The following is a 21,511-nucleotide window of genomic DNA, read 5'->3' as shown; positions in this document are numbered from 1 at the left end:
ATCAAAATACATCACAATGAAATCTGAAAAAAGAACTTAAATGTTGTTAAAGAAAAAATTTATCCTATAGTCAAAGTCCGACATGTGGAAAGGATATTCATAACAATGAAGCACATCACAGCCGCTGCAACATGATATATCTCAAAGGGTCTCCTGTATTCTTTATCAGCTCAACCCATTTATTTTGTAGCAAAACATACATGTTAAAGAAGAACAACATCTCATGTAACAGGATGAAGCCAGATTCCCTTCAAGGTAGTAATGTACAGAATAAAGAGACTGACACCACTGTCTCCAACCTCAGTGCTAGCATCAGGTTCATTTTGTTTCAGAGGGAAGACAAGAATATGGGGAGAAACAGACAGTCTTGAATGTAATTTCTGAAAGCATCTTTCTGAAGAGTCCTTAATATCATGAGCTCGGTGCAGAGCCTGCTGACAGGCCGTGAAGTAGCTCCAACTGTCTCCTTTTGTCCTTGGCGCGGTTGATAGTCATCTTGAATAATCGACAGTAGAGCTCCATGGCAGCCGGAGTGTCATCGTTTCCAGGCACGGGGTAAGTCACCAGGCTGGGGTTGCAGTTGGAGTCCACCACACCCACAGTAGGGATGTTCATCTTGGCTGCATCTCTGATTCCCACATGCTGCTGAAACACATTGTTGAGGGTGGAGAGGAAGATGATGAGATCTGGTAAGCGGACACCTGGGCCATACTGGACGGGGGCGTTGGTAAGGAGGCCGCCCTGCCAGTAACGAGTATGGGCGTACTCCCCACAGTCCTGTGCGGTGCTCTCCACCAGGTGACCAAACTGGCGTCGGCGGCTGACAAACAATATGATGCCACCACGGTACGCTACATGAGCAGTGAAGTTCAGGGCAGCCTGAAGGTGCTCCATGGTCTGGTCCAGGTCAATGATATCTTGATCCAAACGACAGCCAAACAGGTATGGCTCCATAAGCCTGTAAAAGAGGGAGTTAGTGAGGGAGCTACAGGAGTCAAGAATGAGCCGTAATACATTGTTCTGAAGTCTCACTGTAATTAACTGCTGCTATAATTTATTTTTCTAATTGCTGAGAACACTTTCAAGCTCAAATGTCCAGTAATCTCAGTTTTTGTTGTCAACAATACCACGTTTATTTACCAGTAACGAAATTGAGAAATAATGACAAGTTGAGAATTGAGAAATAATTACATGCCAAGTGCATGGTTATCTGAGTATCTACAGCTGTGTTTGGTGTTAACACACTAGTTGTGGAACTCCAGAGGTTGTTGTTGAGCCTGCAGGAGGTGCCACTGAATATCTGTGACAGGAGATGTTCATTTGATATCATCAATCATATGTGGGCTAGTGTATCAGTCTTTTGACAAGTGAAATGGGCTTCTGTATGAATTCTAACCTTGCATCATAGCACAAGGGAACATTAAATAACATCCTGTGCACTGGTAAAATGGTTACTTAAATTATGCATTACCATGTATTAACCCCTGTGAATAACAAGCTGTTTGTTCCCTACTTCTAACTGTGTTGAGGCTGGGGACTGTATGCATAAAATGAAATATACCAACAATAAGTAACAGCAGGAAAAGGTGAATAATAAAACATTTTTGGCCGTACTGAGGCAAGACCAAGTGGATTGCAAGCATATTTCTTCTTAAATTATGGTAGCTGGAGTTTTAATTTGCGCTACAGCTAAATCTGCATGAAGTGTATCTGCATCAGCAACACTGAGAATAGTGTCAAAAACTGTGTATATCCAAATATCGCGAGAGAAGTTTTATTTCCCTGGATTTAAAAGCTTGCATCACAGAAAAGACATGTAATTTACTCAACAGCTGTTCTGCTATTGGCCTCTAACTGCCTGGTCGTCATATTCACATTTAAGATAAGAAACCCACACACCTGTGTCTGCAGCCCTTTTTATGGCCGAGGTGCACCCTGGCGTCGAACAGCTCTTTCAACGAGAACAGCTCTGACAGACGGAAATAGTCCGGCGTCTCAAGGGCTTGCTTCAGCATTTTGTCTGGACACAGAGGAAATAATGTTGCTTAAAACCATAGAGCTAAACTTTACTGTAACTGCAAGCGAGGACGCTACACATTTCTCCGTCCGCCCCGGTGTTAGCTTACCTATTGTATTACTGTCAGGCTGGGCTGGAGGTGGTTTGATGGATGCAGCGGTGGCATACAGCTGTCCAACACAAGGGTATCCGGCTGTGATAAGCCTTGAGTTGCGTAGCCCCCAAAGTCCTGGGAGACAAAACACTGCATGTTGGTGCGAAGAAGTAGAGCAGTGAGATAATGCTAGGTAGCTAGCTAGCTAACATTAGCTAGCATTGAGCTTCTTTATCGGTTCAAGGTAGAATTATATTTTGTAACAGGTAAACATGGCATCGATACTGCCTCTCTCCTAAACAATATGTGCAAAAGCGAATGTGTCTGACAGATATATATACAGAAAAACATACCTTTCTTTAGTGCCCCGGCTGCCATGCTTACTTAACTGAGCAAGGCTCCCTCCCACAGAAGGTCAACGTAGCTGTCTGTAGTCCATGTGATGCCGTAAAGCGCTATCCGCGTCGTGACACTTTTAAACGGACTACAATTCCCATGAGGAGGAGAGATTCAGTAACTCTCCATGTAAACAACTTCATTTAAGAGGAGAAAAGCAGAACTTTATTCAAGAGTAAAGCGGACCACGACCGGTTACACAACAGAAACCGAGCAACAATGTTACAAATATCGCGTCCGAAAAAGGAAATATGTAACAATGTTCACGTGCAGTGTCGAACAAGAACACACGTACCCTGACAAAAAGTGACCACCGTTTAGTGTAACACAAGTCATGCTTGCCCTGGGTCTGGTACAGTCTCCATATTTTTAAACACATAAACGTTCAAGATTAAAGTCAGGAACGATGTAATTCAGGGATTAACTCTGGGACAGATCCATGAATAGAGAAAAAAATCAACGAGGAAAAAAAACAAAGCACACAGAGAGGGAATGAGCTCTGTGTGCTACTATGTATAACTGGGAAAATACTTAACAGCCCTGCGGAGCCTTAAAAAGACTACCACATTCTGCAACATCAAATCCAAACGGTGAGCAATTAATTATAAAACAATTCTTCCTCAACACAACAGGCCTAATGATGAACATCAATATGTGCTCTGCCTTCCCATAGTTCTTTAGTTAAACTGTGCTGGCCGGCTGGCTGTATCATTCCTCCTGAAAGAGACAAAACTTGTTCGAGGTGAAGATGCTTTTATTTGGTGCTCATCATTAAATCCTGAGACCAAATCACACAGGCACACAGCCACGTACCTCAACACTTGAACAAACTGGAGCTTTCTTTTGACATGTTCCACAGTGTTCTGCACACGAGCTCCAGTGAAAAAAGCTATTTCCTGAAAGCATAATGTAATAGACATTTTTCACACTCTGGATAGTACCCCTTTACTATGTATTAGCAAAGCACTGCCACCGTTTCATTGATTTGAACATGATATGGGCATGATGACTAAAGCAAATGCTTTAGCTGTCCTCCTATTTATGCCTCAGTGTGAAGGACTGCCAGTGCTGAGGAGAAAGCCACCAGTGAGAGCCTTGTTACTATGTATTTGTACCTTCTTGCAGTTTAGAGCCAGGTATCTCCGGTTGAACCTCCTGTTCCTCTCCTCTGTGTTGAGAGCTATGCAAGGGCTAACAGTGATGCCAGGGTCTATGGCACTTGACAGAAACCTGAAGCAAGTGAGATCAGCAGATACATCAGACCACTCAGAAGAAATTACTTACTGATAACTTACTCCAAATTATAAAATCAGCACTAATTAATTAGTCCATAAATGACAAAATAGCACACTTTTCATCAGCCTTGAGGAGGGCTATAAGTAGTTAATAAGTGATAACCAATAATAATTAAGAACCATTGTTACTTGGAATCCACTCTTTATTACACAGTTGCACTTAAAAGATACAGCAAGTTTTTTTTTATCTGAAAGGGTAAAAGGGGAAAAAACACTTCTTGCAAAATATTTACAAAAACTGGCAATGCACAGCATGTTCAGTAAGTCTCTTTTTTTCCCATAAACAAAAATAAATAACTTTTTCACATAGGAAATTCAAGAAAACATTTATGTGACAAACAAAGAAACAGACACACTAAATGTCAAGTCTAGTAAGACAGAGAGGAGTAGCTATGTGGATTCGGTGGACTCTGGAACAACACATTAGTCACAGAGGTAACAAGCCCGAGACTGCTTTAGTGGCTTTTGTCAAAAACTAGGCATAAAATTATCGTCTGTGTATTAAAAACAAACAGTTAACGGAGGGCACTGTGTCTAAAGAATAAAAGCTAGTGGAAAGATGGAGTAAAATATCTCCATGAGCTGAAGGGCAACAGATATTTATTTTTTCTTTTTTTAGGTGTTCCAATACCGGATTATTTAGTTATTTGCCTGTAAAACGGTGCTCTCGTGAAATCAAGGGTAGCATCTGTTTTAAAAGAGAACCCTGGCTTTCTTCTCTTTTTGTGCAAAAGTTATAAAAGCTACCCTATATGTATAGGTATTGTGAGAAAACAAATCCATCCATCCATCCACTTTCCATACCCAGTCATGCCTTTCCAGGGTCAGAAAGGGGTGGAGGTATGGAAACACCCTCGACAGATCCCCAGTCCATCACAGAAAAAAAAAATGCACAAAATGTTCATAAATATGGGCAATTTAGTCTTCAATTCACCTAACTTGCATGTCTTTGGACTGTGGGAGGAAGCCCAAGCAAACATGGAGAGAACATGCAGATTGCACACAGTAAGGACCAGGCCCAAAATTCGAACCAAAGACCTTCTTGCTGCCAGCTGACAGTGCAAACCACTGTGCCACTGGGTCACCAGGCAAAACACATAATTAATGAAATATAACATCCAATTTATTCCACTTCAGGTGCAACTTAAAACAAAGAATATTTATCATATTGACACCTACTGGAGATGTAATCACATTAGATCTTCCTAGTACAAATGAATTATTTGCATTTGCAGTTGAAGAGTTTAGCTGACATATAGCAGGTGACTTTGAGATGAATGCAGCCACAGGATATTTTATTTCTTAAATCACCATCAGTACAAACAAGCAAAAGTAAGGAGGGCACAGGTCAGAAAACAACTGCCCTATGTTTTGGGTAGAGGAGAAACAGGTGTACTATTTCTGAGCTACAACTGAAAATAGGGAGCGATTCTCCTTGGTGCTCATGTGAGTGGCAAGGTAACTCTACCACTGGAGAGCCAGGAGACATCAGAGCTGAGCTATTCTGTGATAGAGCTGTGATATTCCATTCACTTGATACATGATGAAAAAACACTTGTGCTACTATTATTTGCAAATGAAATTTTAGCGTAAATAAGCATTTTAGTTTTCCCCCGTTGCACTGTAGACACCTCTCCACTAGATGTCACTATACCAAATACAGCTTGTCATTTTTCAACATCACGTAAACTTAAATGGATTCAACTGTACATTTTATGTCTTTCCATCTTTACAATGATCTCCATTTTGAGAGAAGTGATGGCAACACATTTAGCAAAAAAAGGATTTGAAAACTTATGCACACAAGACTGCTTTGACTTTTTCTCTTTCCCAGGTGAACTGCATGAGGTTATGTAGATAATTTCAGCAGTGTAACCTCACCTTCAGTCTTTCTTAATTACTCTCATTTTGAGAGGTTCTGTTAGCATTTAATTTTTTTTCTCCCTCTGAAACATCTGTATTGTGGTTACTTTTCCACTAGATGTCACTAGATGTGGGTACTTCTCCACTAGATGTTACTTGTCATTTTCAAGTTGCACCTGAGCTTAAAAGGATTCGATTGCATGTGATACGATATGTCTCCCAACCTTTACTGAGATAATCCTTATAAGCGCACGGATAGTAACACATTTACGTTAACCTTAGTAAGAAAGACTTCAAACTTCTTTTTCTGTATCCCAGGTAAACTGTATAAGGTTATATACATGACTTAAGCTATTCAACTTCACCTTCATTCTTTCTCCATATTTTCTAACTTTGAAGGCATATTGCATTTGGGTGATGGTACTACTCATGCAGTCTGCCTTTTTATTATTGTTATTATTATTATTTTAATCAAAATACAGTTGTATTGCTTTTCAGGGGTTGAATGATACGGAATAATCTCAGAGCACAAATAAAAAAAGCTATGCTTTGTGGTGCCAATGTGTTACATAGATGTATAAATGTACAAACACATTAAAAAAATGCTCTTTTTGTATTCTTATCAACAAACATTCCCTTAGAGCCTATAAATGAATGACCTTGATCATAGCCTACAAGATATTTATTCACAGGGCATAATCAAGTGACAAACTCATACAAAACTCGGTTTATGATGCTATGTAACCACACAAACCAAAGAAAAATTCCTATACTTACAATGTGGAAACCCCTTGCTTCTTCTCTGGATTTCTCCTTTTGTCTGACTGACAATCTGTCACATCTATAAAGTCTTCATCTGCTCTTTCTAGCTCTACTTTATCATCTGTCTTCATGCTTTCCCCTTCTCTTTTTTTCTCACTTGGCAAGTCCCTTCTCTCCTTTCCCTCATTCATCTCCCTGCTTCGGACCTGGACGTGGTTGGTCCTATTTGCTTCCAGTTCGACAAACACACTCTGGTCCTTGGACATGTGCACCATACTCTCAGTCTGCCCTGCTATAGAGTACTGTGCCCTGTAGCCTCCCGGTGCAAGGCCCTGTGTGAAGGCCACCCCTGGATGCTGCCTGGCAGCAGACAAAAGACTTGAAAAAGGGGAATGGGACATGGTATTTACAGATGTCTCTGCAGGGGAGGGGGAAGGTATGATTGTTCTGCTGCTCCTTGCAGAGGACGAAGTATTGACTGGTATCTGTGGTTTGGGGTTGATGGCACCCCTCAGATATGGTGGAGTTACTGATGCAGTCTCTCTGGTTTTGGATGAGGCAATATGGAATGGGGTTCGACTGAGACACGGACTCCTTGCTTCAGTAGTGGGGAGTCCCAGGCTCTGACGCCACTTAATACTGGAACTTATAAGCGGCTGAGCTCTAACCATCTCTGAGGTGACATGCTTGACTTCACAGCTCCCAAAATTAGGTCTCTTCTTCTCAGTTCTAGCAGCCCCAGCCCCATCTGCTGGCTCCACAAGACCGGAGCTGTTAGGGGGAGCTGAGGAGATGCACGACTGTGCACAGACAGTATGGGTGGAGCTGGAGTTGTTGGATAGAGAAATATGTGGAGTTGGAAATGGCTCTCTATCCTGAGATAATTTACTTTCAGGACTACTCAGCATGGATTGGCCGGGGACAGGAGTAATGCATTTCCTTGGAATTTCAGCCAGCTGATTTTCCAATTTAGCATCTTTTCCTTGAAGTGGGGTACAAACCTCAACATTACCGTTCTTTGCTACATCTCCATCTTTAGTTTTCTCTGTAGTGGAAACCTTGGCCTTTTCGGCCAGGAACTTTCTGATCTCTTGCTCAATGCTGTCATCACTGTCTACTGAACTGCTATCTTCCTGTATCTGAACAGACTGAGCATTGTGTAGTGATGAGGTGTCTTGACCCCCAGTCCCTTTAAATTTGTCTGTTTCACTTGTGTGTTTAACATGTTCTTTCCTCTTATTAGTTTGTCTGTGCTGTGAGATGCTCTTCTTACTCAATTTAGATCTCTCTCTCATGTCATCCCTACTCGTGTGAACTCTTTTCAAACCACCATGCTTGGATGTGGGATCAGGTTTTATCATTTTTGTTTGTAAAGTGTTCCCTAGCAAAGGTCCCGCATCCTTGGGGCACTTCTTTGATTTTAGTTTTAAGCCTCTTTTTTTCTTCATCTTCTTTTTTGTTTTGAGTAGGTCTTTTATCGCTGTGTCTAGGTCCTCATCACTGTCAAGGGAGCTGCTTTTTTCTCCACTTTGCTCTGTCTTTTGTAATCCAGTTAATGATTGCATTTGATTTCTCTGCAAAAACACCAATGGACTTAATTCTCCTCCATGCTCAGGCACAGATTTAATGGTTACATCTTCAATTTTCTCTCCCATCACTGACTCTCTGGAAATACTGTTGCCTTCATCTTTAAGTTTTCTTCTCTGTGTCAAAGACAACTTCAGTGGTTTCTTCTGAGTTACAGGTGGCTTAATTTTTACTTTATCCAGCTCATTCATGCTACCTGTCTCTGTAGTGACAGTAGCAGAACTGGGTATCTGCTGGTGCATTTGGGCCTTCTGTTCAAGGAATTTCCTGATTTCTTGCTCAATCCCATCTTCACTGTCAATGGAACTGTCATCACTTCCATCATCTGGATGGTTAGAAGGGAGAGATGAGGACTGAATGGGGATACAGCTGCTAGGGCCGACATTGGGATTGAATGCTCCAGGCATAACAGCTTTTGAAATGTCCAGTATTGCCTCAGCACACATTAGTTCTGCAGTTGTATTTACCTTTGAAGTAACTGGGGTGAGTTGTTCCCTAAAAGTTTCCACTCTAGATGAAAGCAGTCCATTTCCTTTTCCTTTTGGGCTGTTTGTAAGCGTATTCTTGGGTATGCAAACAGATGAAGGCAGAGGTAGAACCGATCTGACTTCCTTCTCTGTTCTAATCTTTTTTTTCTTGGATTTGTGTTTCTTTACATTTTCTGTGCTTGAACTCCCTACAGGGTGTACTGATGACTTGTTTAGAGGTTTCTGCTTATGCAAGAACGGTTTCAGGACACTTTTCTCTTTTAGCTGCTCAAGCTGGTAGCAGCGAATAGCTTCCTCAATCCCATCATCACTAGTGGAGTCAGACTCCTCTTTCACCACGTGTGTCTTTGGAGCTTCCCTTCTATTCTGTGTCTCCCTTTTCTCTAACTGGTATCTTTGAATGGCTTCCTCAATCCCATCATCACTACTGGAGTCAAGCGACTCTTCCTCGACCTTGACTGTGACTGGGCATTGTACTTTGTGAAAAAAGCTGTTTGTCTTAGAGGAGATTTTTGTCTGCTCTTTGGACAATGACATACTTTTGACTGTAGTACTTTTATTTGTATCTGTTCTCTTACCAGGATTCTCCTTGAAGGGGAGCTTGTCTTTTAGACACTTTTTTGCGGGCACACTAGCTGTTGCTGTGGGGGTTTCAACCTTGACACTTTTTGGAAACTGGGTACTGGCAGTCAACACCTTATTGCTGTCGGAATGTTGTTTGGAAAACTCAGGGGTAGGTGGATTTTTCCTGGGGATTTTGGATGAGTGGAGAAAATTTGAGGATGGTTCTGCCTTGCGCTTATAGTCATCCTTTTCCTTCAGGTATTCCAGAATGGCCTCCTCAATCCCTCTGTCCACAGAATCATCACTGTCAGAATCATGGCTCTGAGATTTGCTCAGAGAGGAAACATCTGTTTGTTGGTTTTCAGTAGGACCTTTGGTTTTGGACTTGTGCCCCACAAAGGGATTCATTGCCACTTTGCAGACCTGGGGATGAAGCTCCTGTCCTGATAACACATTTCCCTCCATCTCGTCGCCCATGTCGACTGAGGACTGGGTGCTCCTCAGGCTCTCTATGATCATCTGGACCTTATCCTGGATAGGTGAGACTCTGGTGGACAACATAGTGTCAGAGTCATTGAAGCACAGTAGAGGGCTATAGCCTCGGGTTGGGCCACAGGTTCTCCATTCTGTGTGTGTCGCTGCAACAGGAGATACATTCATCAAGTACATTCTAGTGAATTACGGTGAGGTTCTGGACCATTGGAGTGCGGCTGCCTCCGATCACAATCACATCGTTCAATCTGAAGAGAGACAGGGGGGGGGGGGGGACATATTTCAGAGTCACTTAATGAGGCAAGTGTTCAGTAATAGGCTAGCCCAAAAAACAGTGATAATTTAATAATACAAGTAGTGCTAGTATGATTACTACTTATGAGTACAAGAGATATAAACAAGTCCAATAATCAGTGCTATGCATGAATGACATACATAACCACAGCTTTTTGTGTGAATTGAACACAAGCTGCTTTTAGGGCTCTTTCTGCAACAATTTCCATTTTGTTTCTGTGGCTGCACCTAAAATTTTTGTGGCCGATATATTCAAAACAGTTATATTTGAAATAATCTGTCTCTTTTCATTACCCTACTAGTAACTTAGAGTTCCCAAAAAGCTGCTGAAAAAATATTGCAAAAATTATGCAATCCAGCTGTGCGAGGCCTAAATATGCTACATATGAGGCCAAATTCTGTCCACAAAGCTCACCTCCCAATACAGCAGCTTCAGGGTTTAAATGTTTGTGATGTCTACAAGCTCTTGAGACTTGGTTATTGCGCGGCTATTGTTTTTTACTGTTTTGAAAATAAGCTAGTAGCTTGGAGATGGGGCTGAGTTGGTGCAAGAGGCTGAGAAGCTCCAACTACATATAGCTGAGCTCACCTCCAACCACAGTGTTAGCTCTGCAACAAACACCCCAACTGGAGGTACTCTCTCACTCCTGGGTGAGAAAGAGTAACCACATGAGTCCCCGGCTGGGTGCTAAACAGCATGCGTTTTCATGATGGTTGAGAGCATTGCTTAAACATGACCGCACAAAGCAGTGAGAAAACCTTAGAACGGCCGCACAGGCAGAGCGTATTTTACAACATTTTGTTAGTGGACTTAGCCCACCACCAGCCAACACCAGCATGAAAAGGATGTAGAATACCTAGTTTCACGTTAATCATTGTTGTATTGGAGCCTGCCACTGGGTGGCACATTGGAATTATTCATGAAAGCTTTTATACTTCAGTAAATGATGGAAAATTCTCAGTTAACAGAATCCCTGCTCGACAGAAGATGTCAGATATCTAAAGTAAAGACTAAACTATGTTTTCTTTCTAACATCATACATATAAAATAGCCCTCTTTTTTCTTTTGTTTGTAACTGTCCTCATTCTAGTCTTTAAAAATTTCTTGACACAGCTATAAAGTCATTTTAATCTAGTGTGAGCTATCTTTGCTCACTGGAACAACTGTATTCAAAGGTAGAGTTTCAGCGGGCATAAAAACACTGCCAATATATTTGTGCATGTATTGCAGGAGGTGTGGTTGAAAAACTGTCCAACCAGCAACAACAAAACCAATGACACACACATCCTGAAAAAATCCTGAATATGGTGCCAGATAAAAAACAAACAAAACAAAAAACAAAAAACAAAGCTGTCTAGGCATGTGAAAAACAGACTCACACACCACATTTCTCAGATAGAATTACTTTACTATGGGTGATGTTTTGAGTATCAGCTCTTCCTCAGACTATCTGCCCAAGAGCAGATAGTCTGCGGAAGAGCAGATACTCAAAACTTGAAATGCAGATACTGCAAATGTCACTCATGTCTACATGAGTTGATAGCATTCGCATTAGAACAGTCTAACTTATTAGACTGTTGTAGCTGTTATTTTCTTCTTCTTGCTTATCAAAAATCTCACTGTGTAAATAGTCCCAATAGTCCCTACAATATTGAAAGAGGTAATCAGTCCCTGAAAACATTAATGTGGCTAGTTGGCACGGGTTGGTATTGATTTACATCATAAATTCTCAAATTGCTCCACAAACCAGACTATTAACAGGTTCTGAAATCACTCAGGTTGAAATGACAAATACAGATTCTATACAATCTTGCAACAGCTGGTGAGGTGCACTGCATTAACTGCTGTTGAAACTGAAGTTTTACACTCTTGGAATAGTAAGGACAACACCATTAATAATATACTGTAAAAAGAAGACATCCATTCAACTGTATTGCTGCACTCCAATAGGCTGAGATGTCTCTCAGCATCATATCACAGTAGTCTGTTTGCCAAATGTTTTGTTAGCATTGCCAAAACTTGTTTAATTCCACTCCTGTTGCACTAAACTGCTTTTATAGCTTAATCTAGCTGTAACTAAAATGTTGTCATGCTTAGATTAGCCGGTGGAGTTTCAAAGCTTACAAACATTAGCGAGACGGGGCGGGCCGGCGAGGTGAGAGAGACATTTGGTGTTAGGGTTTAAGTGTCTGATGAGTGACAGACTGACTGATGCGCTCATGCCTCACATTCGATGGGTGTTTGCAACACAGAAAAAAAAAATAGAAAAACTAGAATATTGGTGGTTTTCATGAAGGCCAGTGGGGCTGAAATGTCATTGTTTTCGTCATGTCTTTACAAATAATTGAGAGGACTTTGGATAGAATGTGTTAACTTTCAGTATCTCAAAGACATGTTATTGGAAAAAGACACAAATGCTGGAAAATACACAGAGTGCTGACCAGTGTCTAATATATCTGTATCATTATGCAACATAACAACATGTAATTAGATATCATCTGGATTATGGATATTGTAATACTGTGATGCAGCAAAAGACTTTTCCTGGTTTTAAAGGTTGCATTACAGTTAAGGGATGCAACTTTCTATACTTTTTACACTGTTATAGCTGTTTCATTGTTTGCCTCTACATGCTTAGTTATCAAAACCATATTTGATTGTTTATGATTGTTCATAAAAAAACTTGTGTGCATATCTCATGATTGCACCAGACATCCCCAACAGACATCCCTACAGTATCATCACAATAGTGAGAGGTATTCCAGATATTTATTTCATAGATTAACAGATGTATGTATCTCAAATACAATGTGTGAATTGTTTTATTCTGACAACAATACCAGATACTGACTAAATTACTATGGTCGTTTATGTGTTACTTGGCTACTGCTAGTCATCCTGACATGATGATATTGTATATGGTCATAAAGACAAAAAAGAAAAAAATTTGCATGAAGATTACATGCCAGAGAGCCAAGTTATCCCTGCACTGACTGACCTCTCACCCAGAGCAGAAAAGTTTTTTTTTTTTTAAGAATTCATCCACACTGTGCCACTTCCACCAGAGCACCATAAGAAAAAATACCTCAATAAGAATTTCCGGTTGCCAAAATTTGATTGGCCAAGATGGCTGCAGGGTCAGACTTTGTTTTCGAAATGGCTGTCCTCTCATTCCTTTCAGTTTATCAAAGGACCAAAATATAATAGTCAAGTGCAAGCTATGCCTAGCGAAGCCGAGCAAACTCTTTACAGTGAGAAAGAGCACAAGCAACTTGAAGAAACATCTGGAGAGGGTTCACACTAAAGGCCCATTTATGCTATTATACTTTCATGTGTGCTTTCTCTTGGCATGGACTGTAAGCGATAAATCCACTAGAGGGCACCTGAGAGTCAAAAGTTTCTCACAACAACAAACATGGCGACAGTCAAGGAGGTCGCAATAAGTTTGGTTTGTCTGGATCTGCCGTGAAGATGAAGATGTTTGAACCCCGAGATCAAGGCAGTCTTCTGCTCAAGATATGCAGCCTCTGTTAACAGTAGTGGTGGTCCACCAATATGGGTTTTTCAGTGGCTGATGCCAGTATTTAGACAGCAGGGTGGCTGATGGCCAAGATATACTGCCAATATCATTGGTTGTTTTTTGTTGCATCTGATAAAATACATTTTAATAATAATAATAAGTGAGATACAAAATATTTATTTAACACTGATGTTAACGTCTACTTTGTCTGTTTGGTTAAGTAGCTCTGCAATGCACTTATTTCAAATAAAAAAAAACTCAACTAAATAAAAAGGTCCACGGGTAGTCAAAAACTAAACTTAGTGGAAAAAAAAAACTAAGGAATGAAAAAGAAATAAAATTTTAAAAACAGCATTTATCAGCATGTAAGGGCTAACACAGCCTCGTAAGTGCAGAAATTGGAGCCGATTATCTCAAAATGACAGATATTGGCCCGATGAACTGGTCTATTACAAAATTCCTGTCAAAACCAATCACAAGGGATGCAAACATCGCCACTGAGACCAGAGGCCTGTATCACGAAGTGGGATTGAGGCTTTAGCGAGATAATGTCAGGCTCAACTCCGGATTTTCTGTATCACAAAGCTGGTTCACCTCTCATCGGGATAGGAAACCTATCCTAAACCTGTCCTGAAAGCTAGCCTGCTCCAGGGCAGGCTAGCTTTCAGGACAGGATTGAATCCTACATAAAGCACAGCCGCCTGGCCAATCAGCTGTTTGCGAAAACATGGCCTGCCCAATCACTGAGAATCCCATTGAAGAAGGAGCCCAAATAGTGAGGAGAGCATTATGGCGTGCAAGTATTTTCCTAGACCGATCGAATCTGTTAGATTTTGCCAACGACTCTCTGTATGAGAGAGAGGCTGTAATACTGATGTGAAGCAGCACTTCAACCTGGCTAACAGCTGCCTGCTATACAGAGCTGACACTCTGTAGGAGAGGAACACAGAAATGGGAGATCATTAAAGGAAATTTGATAATTAAAAGTATTTTTAGAGGCGTTTCACAACATTTTAGGGACATTTAAAATGGCACAATTAATTAGCTCTAAATGTTTTTGGGAGGCAAATTATTCCTGGATGAGAGAATGGGCCTGATTGACTGCTTGCTGATGCAAATGTGAAAAAGGATCATATGTACCCTTCACTCAAGAGGGCGAGTAGGCCTTTATATTTGCCTTTTCTTCCTGCTAAGTTCTAACACAGTTCCTCCTCATACTTTTCCATTATGATACACTGCTCCTCCGCCGTGAAATACGCTGTGCGTTTTTTCTTGTCGCTCATGTTTGTGATTGGTCTGCTGCCTCGGAACCCGCCCCTTTTACGTGCGCGTTCACGGCTCTTGATGAGGTAAACCTGGATCGAGTTGATAACCAGCGTCGTGATACCGGTTATCCCTGATCACCATGCTCTCAATTAGTGTAGCCAGATAGCTCTGAGAAATCCAGGGAAAACCGAGCTTGCTTAGTGATACAGGCCTCTGGTCATGCCAAGGCTATCCACTTCAATTTGGAATGCTGAAGTAAACAGTTTGTCAAAATTAAAAAAAAAAAAAAAAAATTGGCCTTTTTTTTGTCGCACTTGCATTTGTGTCGCTAACTAGTTGCTGCTTGAAAAAGTGAGTTAGCTAGCGACTGAAAGTGACTGAAAGTGCCTTACCAGAAGTCTTGAACTAAAAATAAATATTTATTTATTTATTTATTAGGTGAATGGTAGAGATAGCGTTATTATCACAAACCACCACATGATTTCTAATGAACTGCTGTGAACTTGAGCTTCTGCATGTACTCTGATTACCCACTATGAGACAACACTACAGTCTTCCATTTTATAAAGCAAAAGTAGTGTAATGTGTGAGGCATTACTCTACATACAGCAGTATTGTAAAGAAGCCTTCATACTTTCAAATGAAAGTAACTAGTATTATGTAACATATTACAATTTGAGAGTAACTTGCCCAACACTGTGTAGATATTCTATCAGCTGTCTGCAAGGCTACTCTGTAATCCACTGACCCACTGCACAAGCCAAGAAAAAGGCCCAACCTGAACCATTAGTTGTATGTAAACTCCAGTCAGCAAAACATTTTATAGGTCATGTAGTATCATTTAATTGAGGCTACTTACTGGTGCATTTACTGTATTTTCCACAGGACATTTTGGCCCACATTGTTTTTATTTGTAGGACAACTCCATGTTTCACCAACCAAAGCCTAGCAAATACTGGTTACTGTGGTCTCCGTATGGAATTCATGGAATAGTTGGAAAGCTCAGTGAATTTTGTGACACACACAATCAGTTTTCCTCCATGCTGTGCTGGCAGCTTTCAATCACCTGTGCAGTCCTGTCATTAGCTGTGCTCTGAAAGGCTGGCACATGGTTGGTTGAAAGTGCAACAAATTTGAACTTCTGCCACCGTATGCTGCCTGCATCAGCACAGGACATTTGCCAGCACACACACACAAAATAAATAAATAAATAAATAACTCCATTCAATGCAATGGGAAAGACATCTGCAAAATCTGTTTTGTGCAAAAATGTGAACGTTCCACACGATTTCCAACAGGTTATGGTAAAGCAGCTACATTAGAAACAGTATTATCTTCAGCGTGTGTTTAGAATCTTTATGGATATCAAATGTAATAATAATAATAATAAAGAAAATAATAATTTTACTGGAGCCATCAGTTAAGCTTTTAATATAATTTATGACCTTACTAGAGCAATTAAATGTAAATTGAGTTTTAGACCACTATGCCTGTTACAATACATGACAAATCTCTCTGTACTCTGTACTATAATATTATGTCTAAATGTTAAAAGTAGTGCTCAGTATTAGTATGAGTACAATAACATTTTTAAAGAATGAGTGACAGCTGTGGCCAAAAATAGTCACCATGCCAAAATACAGATAAAAGTGAAATAAAAGAGAAATATAAAGTGTTAATCTTCCTGGAGATGCCCTGGAATATTTTAATTGGCTCTGAGGTGCTTAACCAGGGCACCTCTATGGGAACTGCTGGTATCAAGTTGGGAGGACCAAATACTTGGCAATAATGTAGCACTGTATTTGAACCTAGGGTGACTCAGTGCATGGAGAGGCTGTCCTGTAAATGCAATGTAGGATCCTTGCAACAGCAAACAACATCAACAGCCCTCCTTCCTGACGAGGTGCCACCGGACACTGCACCGAGCCCCTATTGTTCATTGATTGTAAGTAACCTCGGCCACAATACCTAAAATGTGAACCCTTCCTGCTGATCCGTAAGCAGCCTGAAGGAGAACAGGCGAGCAAACTACAGCCAACGCAGACACCAATAGGCTAGAAGACAATACTCTACATCCACTTCTTACCTTTTAACAAAATACCAAACAACGATCGTAGCCTCTACTGACTGAAACTGCTATTTAAAAAACACTTATTACCTTGATTCCTTGAACGCAACAAAATGTCCAAGGGTGGGTCATCAGGAAACAAGAGTTGCAGAAAAATACAGAAAATCACATGAAAACTACGCCGTTGTGCCAACTTTGTTTGACATTTTATGTGTGCGAAAGTTTCATCCCATATATATTCGTAGGCAGTATTTTCTGCATTACATAATCGATCGCGTTGTGCCGTGTGTTTTCACTCCGCGACCGTCTCCCGATTGCAGCAGCGCTACCCCGACTGTCCCTGCGCCCCTCTAGCGGCGTGAACTGCATCGCTGCCCGGCATGTAGCGCTAGGAGACTCCGCAGAGCAACCATGTTTCTTGGTACCGGCCGTGGTTGGCAAAACCCACAGCACTCGGTCGATAGCACAGCCAAAACGTGACCAGTGTTTATGAATGTTGTATCTAACACGGTAAAGTGCAATTCCCAGAAGAATTTGACGACATGCGTGAAACATTGGTGGGATAACCGAGCGTAGTCGGTGACTTGAAAGGCACAGGCGGCCCTTCCGGCTGCTGCAGACCCGGCATTTTCTCCGGCGAGGAAAGCCTTTGTATTGAGCCACAGCACCCGCTCCTACCCTCGGCTCTTTTCAGAGAGAAGCACAATACGACGGACGAGTTAAACTCACCTGAATATGTCGCTAAACGATCACCAAGACAAGAGACAGTTGGTAATTTCGTCGGTTTAAGATGTTAGCAGGTCTTCATGGAGACATTTCGGTGTCCCGCACTAGGTACACACCGCCTGAAGCTCTCGGCGTCGAGTCCCCCTACTACTGACTGGCTGGCGGGCGGGCGGGCAAGCTTCCTTATGCCGTGGGTCCAGCCAGCCAGCCACAGACCTCTTCAAATATGGCACCACATTCGTTTTGCACCCAAATAAATTATATTTCAAACGCAGACAAAAAGCTGAGTAAAATCTGGTGTTGCTTGATATTTGCCCGTGCTGTAAGTCTTGCATTGCAAAGAAAATGTTCATTTTTGTGACACTTTACAGTGGTATATAGCCTATGCTTGACAAGAAGAGATATAATGCCTGTATGGACGTATCTGTGCCTGTGCTACTTAAAACGACTTTTTGTACCTTGGATCGGATAATTACCCCCAGTCTGGATTAGATTTGTAAAACACTAATAAATAAATAAATAAGTAAACAAATCAGCTGTTGTGTTCGGTTTTAATGAACCTGCATACTACTCTCACTATGATACATGGCCATAGTGTAATACAAAATTGTATTAAACTTATGTTTACCTATGGAAAAGTGGAACAGAGATAGTTAATAACACAGAAACTGATTATTCAGTGACTTACTTTGTGCCAGCTACCACAGCCTACATGGGTGCATGGTAATGGAGCCTGCCCTGGTCCCACCTTTGTATTTTCAAAGTAGTTTGCGTATTTTATGATTGTATTATTATCATAAGGCTGATATAACATAAGTAGTACACATCACATAAAAAAAAATCTCAAAATGAGTTATACGCAATACTAGGATTTTTTTAGGTATAAATAAATAAATGAATGACTTTCTGAATATGTAGGCTAATTGTGTTTAGACGTTGTGATGCCTTTTGATGATCACCAGCATGAGGTTATATTGTATCCACTTTTCTATTATGGCAGGGCCGCCCATAAGGGGGGAAAAAGGGAAAGCACTCTGGGGCCCACCCGTTGGTTGGGGGCCCATGCTGGCCACCCAATAATCCAATAATCATGTTTATCCTAAATATAAGCAATGATAACCAAATTTTACCTTGAACCAAATACTAACCATTACTTATTAAAACTAGAAAAATAAACATTTTAGTAATTGTTGCCATGGGAGGCCGGTCACCTGACCTTAGACACTGATCTAAACCAGCTACTGTTATGGTGAATTTCCTTGCAATGCCAGGATCTGCGTATAAATCAGGCTGGCAGAAAACAGAAAAAAGTTGGAGCTGGCAAGGGTGTTAAACCCAAATAATAATGTAATGGCCAATTTTGGTTCAGTCAGCTCAAGAAACTGTTCCCTGGCTGAGGAGGCAATAACCTGGAGGTTAATGTTACTAGCCTAGATGTAGCAAGTCTCAGTGAGGGAGCCACCACCATCTGTGAGAAAGAGGATGAAGGCGGTAATAGTGAAGATACTATGCATTTAACCCTGACACTAGGATTTGAACCCATGGCGACTTATGTGGAGAGCACTGATAATGATGTGGTTAAGTGTACCTCTGTGGAGCCAGAACTAAAAACGCATGCTGCTGGCCATGAAGGGCAGGCCTGCAAGACTGTCACTGACCCTGGGAGCTAGAATAATCCAGATAAAAGGCCCTAAAAAGTTACTGATGTAGAGAGAGAAAACATTGTTCAAGCACTGGCAGATCTCAACAGCACTACTTTGTTAAAAGGTATGTCAGCTAAAGCTTCCAAAGGCAAATCTTTCCCAGACTATTTGTCATGCTCTAAAGCAGCGAATGGACGTGAGAAAGTGAAGAGGAATTTTGAAATTCTGTGAATCATGTTGCAGTGGACAATAACACTGCACAGCTGATTTCCATATTTCAGTCAGTCAGGGACATTTGCAATGATTTCAAGGTAATACTCAAGTTCCAGCAGTTGACTGAGGAGGATCATAAGTCATCTTGTAGAAATTTGATAACAAACTTTTCCAAGGATGTCTCAGACGATTTGGAAGACAAATGCTCCATCTGAAAAGGATATACAGTGCCACATTCTCAGGATCATTAACACCCATGGAGTTGCTCAACAGGATTTATAACATGAAGCTTGAGTGCATTTATGGTGACATTTGCATTGCACTTTACCAGTAACTGTGCCAGGAGAGAGATCCTTCAGTAAACAGAGAGTAATAAAGAAATACTTGTGCTCCACAATGAGCCAGCTGAGGCTCAATAACCCGACAATACTTACCACTAAGAGCTGAACTGGCTAAACAGATGGACTTTAAAGACATTGTAAAGGGCTTTGCATGTAGTAAGACAGGGGTGATTTTAGGATCAGACCTTAAGGGGGGCCCAGCCCCTAATGACAATGTGACATGCGTACAGTGCCTTGCAAACACATTTCACCTTGAAAATTTGATAATAAATAAAGCAAAACAAACACAGTATTTAAGTATGGGAGAATCCATATTTGATAACAGAGTGTCAATACATTGCTCAGTAAGATGAAATCATTGTGTCCACTGCAACGAATGTGAGCAAAGCAGTGGCTGACTTGGCATTATAATGTGATCTTGAGCCCTTGTCCACTGCCTCACCTGGTTCTTGCTCTCCCTCTCCTTCTCTATCCTCCTGTGTCGCTCTTTGTGCTATCAGCCAAAAGGCAAACATAACAACCAACCAGAGTATTTATAATGTAAGAAGAGGTGGGAAGATTGGAGAGAATCCATATCAATTCATAATATTATTCTAGACACCAATTATTACCAATATTATTCTCACTTGCTGTGGGCAATACAACCAGGTAAGATCATTTTCACCATACTCTCTCACCTGGACCTGGCTCTTTTTGCTGAGAAAAACCACACACAGCAGAGCAAGATGTGTAAGGTTGCAGTGCTTCACTGTCTATAAATGTACTGGGATTATTCCAGTTGTATCAGAATCAGAAGAAACACAGTGACTGTGTTAACTAAAATAAGAAAGTTCATCAGATAGCTCGTCAGCTGGCAGGTGTACAGACAAGCTCAGAGAACCAACATTAGCTGATGATCTCTGACAGGGTTCCCACTTTTTTAAGGAAATCATATACACAACAACTTAAATATGCGTTAGCTCTTGCTCTCAGGTCAAAAATGAACACGCTAACATACAAACGTGTTGGTTTCAGACAAACACCATGTTCATCATAGTGTGTCTTTGATCTGTTTTGCCCGCCAAACATGTGACACTGCAAAACGGTGACATTTAAGGATGTTATCTGGGGCTGTGGAAAGTTGTGATGAATCATTTTCTGACATTTTATGGACCAAACAACTAATCAGTTAATCATGAAAATAATTGACAGATGAATCGATATTGAAATAATCATCAGGTGCAGCTCTGGTGGGAGCCCTGTCTGAGCAGCTATCTCACTAGGGAACCACATCAGCAAATGTTTTTTGACATTATTCACATACTAGAACGATAATAATGAAACACCCACCTTATATTGTTTGACAAATGTTGTTCTTACTTACTAAAGGGTGTAAACATGAGAAATTTGTACATATTAGGTAGTTTGATAAAGTGAAAAGAAATGTAGCATATGAAAGCCTGAAAAAACAGTGGAGTTGTGGCCCGATGATTGCAGTGCACATGTTCTGCAGTGTCTTTTCCCACTGGCCTGTGTCATATTTTGCTATATTTTACTGGTCTGACACCTCCAAGCTATTGTTAACTGCTAATGTTGGCCAAGCCAGCCCTCTTTTCATTGTAAACAGTGAAGATTTATAGCTTCTGAAAAGTTGGAGCGTTAATTTAAATAGCATGTCAAAGTACAAACAAGAAGCTCTTCTGTCTTCCTCTCTGTATCTGTTGAGGCTCTGTATGTGTGTGACATGCAGCAGCATCAACACCAGCAGATTGAAGAGAAAAGAAATCTCTCCTTCTGATTTCAGCTGTGAACATAAGTGTTATCTTGAATGCAGATGCCCCACTGGGACTGCTAATGTTTTCACCAAATGCTTCATGTTGAGCTACCAAATAGATTTTGAGT

At 41.0% G+C, this 21,511-nt stretch overlaps 2 protein-coding genes across 4 annotated transcripts; both read right to left on the bottom strand.

Moving 5' to 3' along the window:
* Positions 1-135: 135 nt before the first annotated feature.
* Positions 136-2,605, bottom strand: mrps2 (mitochondrial ribosomal protein S2). Of its 2 annotated transcripts, none has more exons than XM_030066050.1 (4): positions 2,465-2,605; positions 2,127-2,246; positions 1,900-2,020; positions 136-958 (listed from the first exon to the last, which is right to left on the bottom strand). In XM_030066050.1, exons 1-4 carry the CDS (start codon positions 2,487-2,489, stop codon positions 412-414), a joined length of 813 nt encoding a protein of 270 aa, XP_029921910.1. In that variant the 5' UTR covers positions 2,490-2,605; the 3' UTR covers positions 136-411. The 2 variants fall into 2 exon arrangements, with proteins under 2 accessions (XP_029921910.1, XP_029921909.1); XM_030066049.1 differs by having other exon boundaries at positions 2,127-2,261; positions 2,465-2,522.
* Positions 2,606-2,697: 92 nt separating this feature from the next.
* ppp1r26 (protein phosphatase 1, regulatory subunit 26) lies at positions 2,698-17,606 on the bottom strand. 2 transcript variants are annotated; one of them, XM_030066045.1, is made up of 5 exons: positions 17,437-17,606; positions 6,443-9,806; positions 3,623-3,737; positions 3,321-3,403; positions 2,698-3,224 (listed from the first exon to the last, which is right to left on the bottom strand). In XM_030066045.1, exons 2-5 carry the CDS (start codon positions 9,733-9,735, stop codon positions 3,185-3,187), a joined length of 3,531 nt encoding a protein of 1,176 aa, XP_029921905.1. In that variant the 5' UTR covers positions 9,736-9,806; positions 17,437-17,606; the 3' UTR covers positions 2,698-3,184. The 2 variants fall into 2 exon arrangements, with proteins under 2 accessions (XP_029921905.1, XP_029921906.1); XM_030066046.1 differs by having other exon boundaries at positions 6,443-9,704.
* Positions 17,607-21,511: the final 3,905 nt, after the last annotated feature.

This window comes from Myripristis murdjan, chromosome 12, assembly GCF_902150065.1.
Source record: "Myripristis murdjan chromosome 12, fMyrMur1.1, whole genome shotgun sequence".
Classification (NCBI taxonomy): Eukaryota; Metazoa; Chordata; class Actinopteri; order Holocentriformes; family Holocentridae; genus Myripristis; species Myripristis murdjan.
The sequence above is the reverse complement of the archived record's forward strand: the minus strand, read 5'-3'. Positions and strand labels throughout refer to the sequence as shown.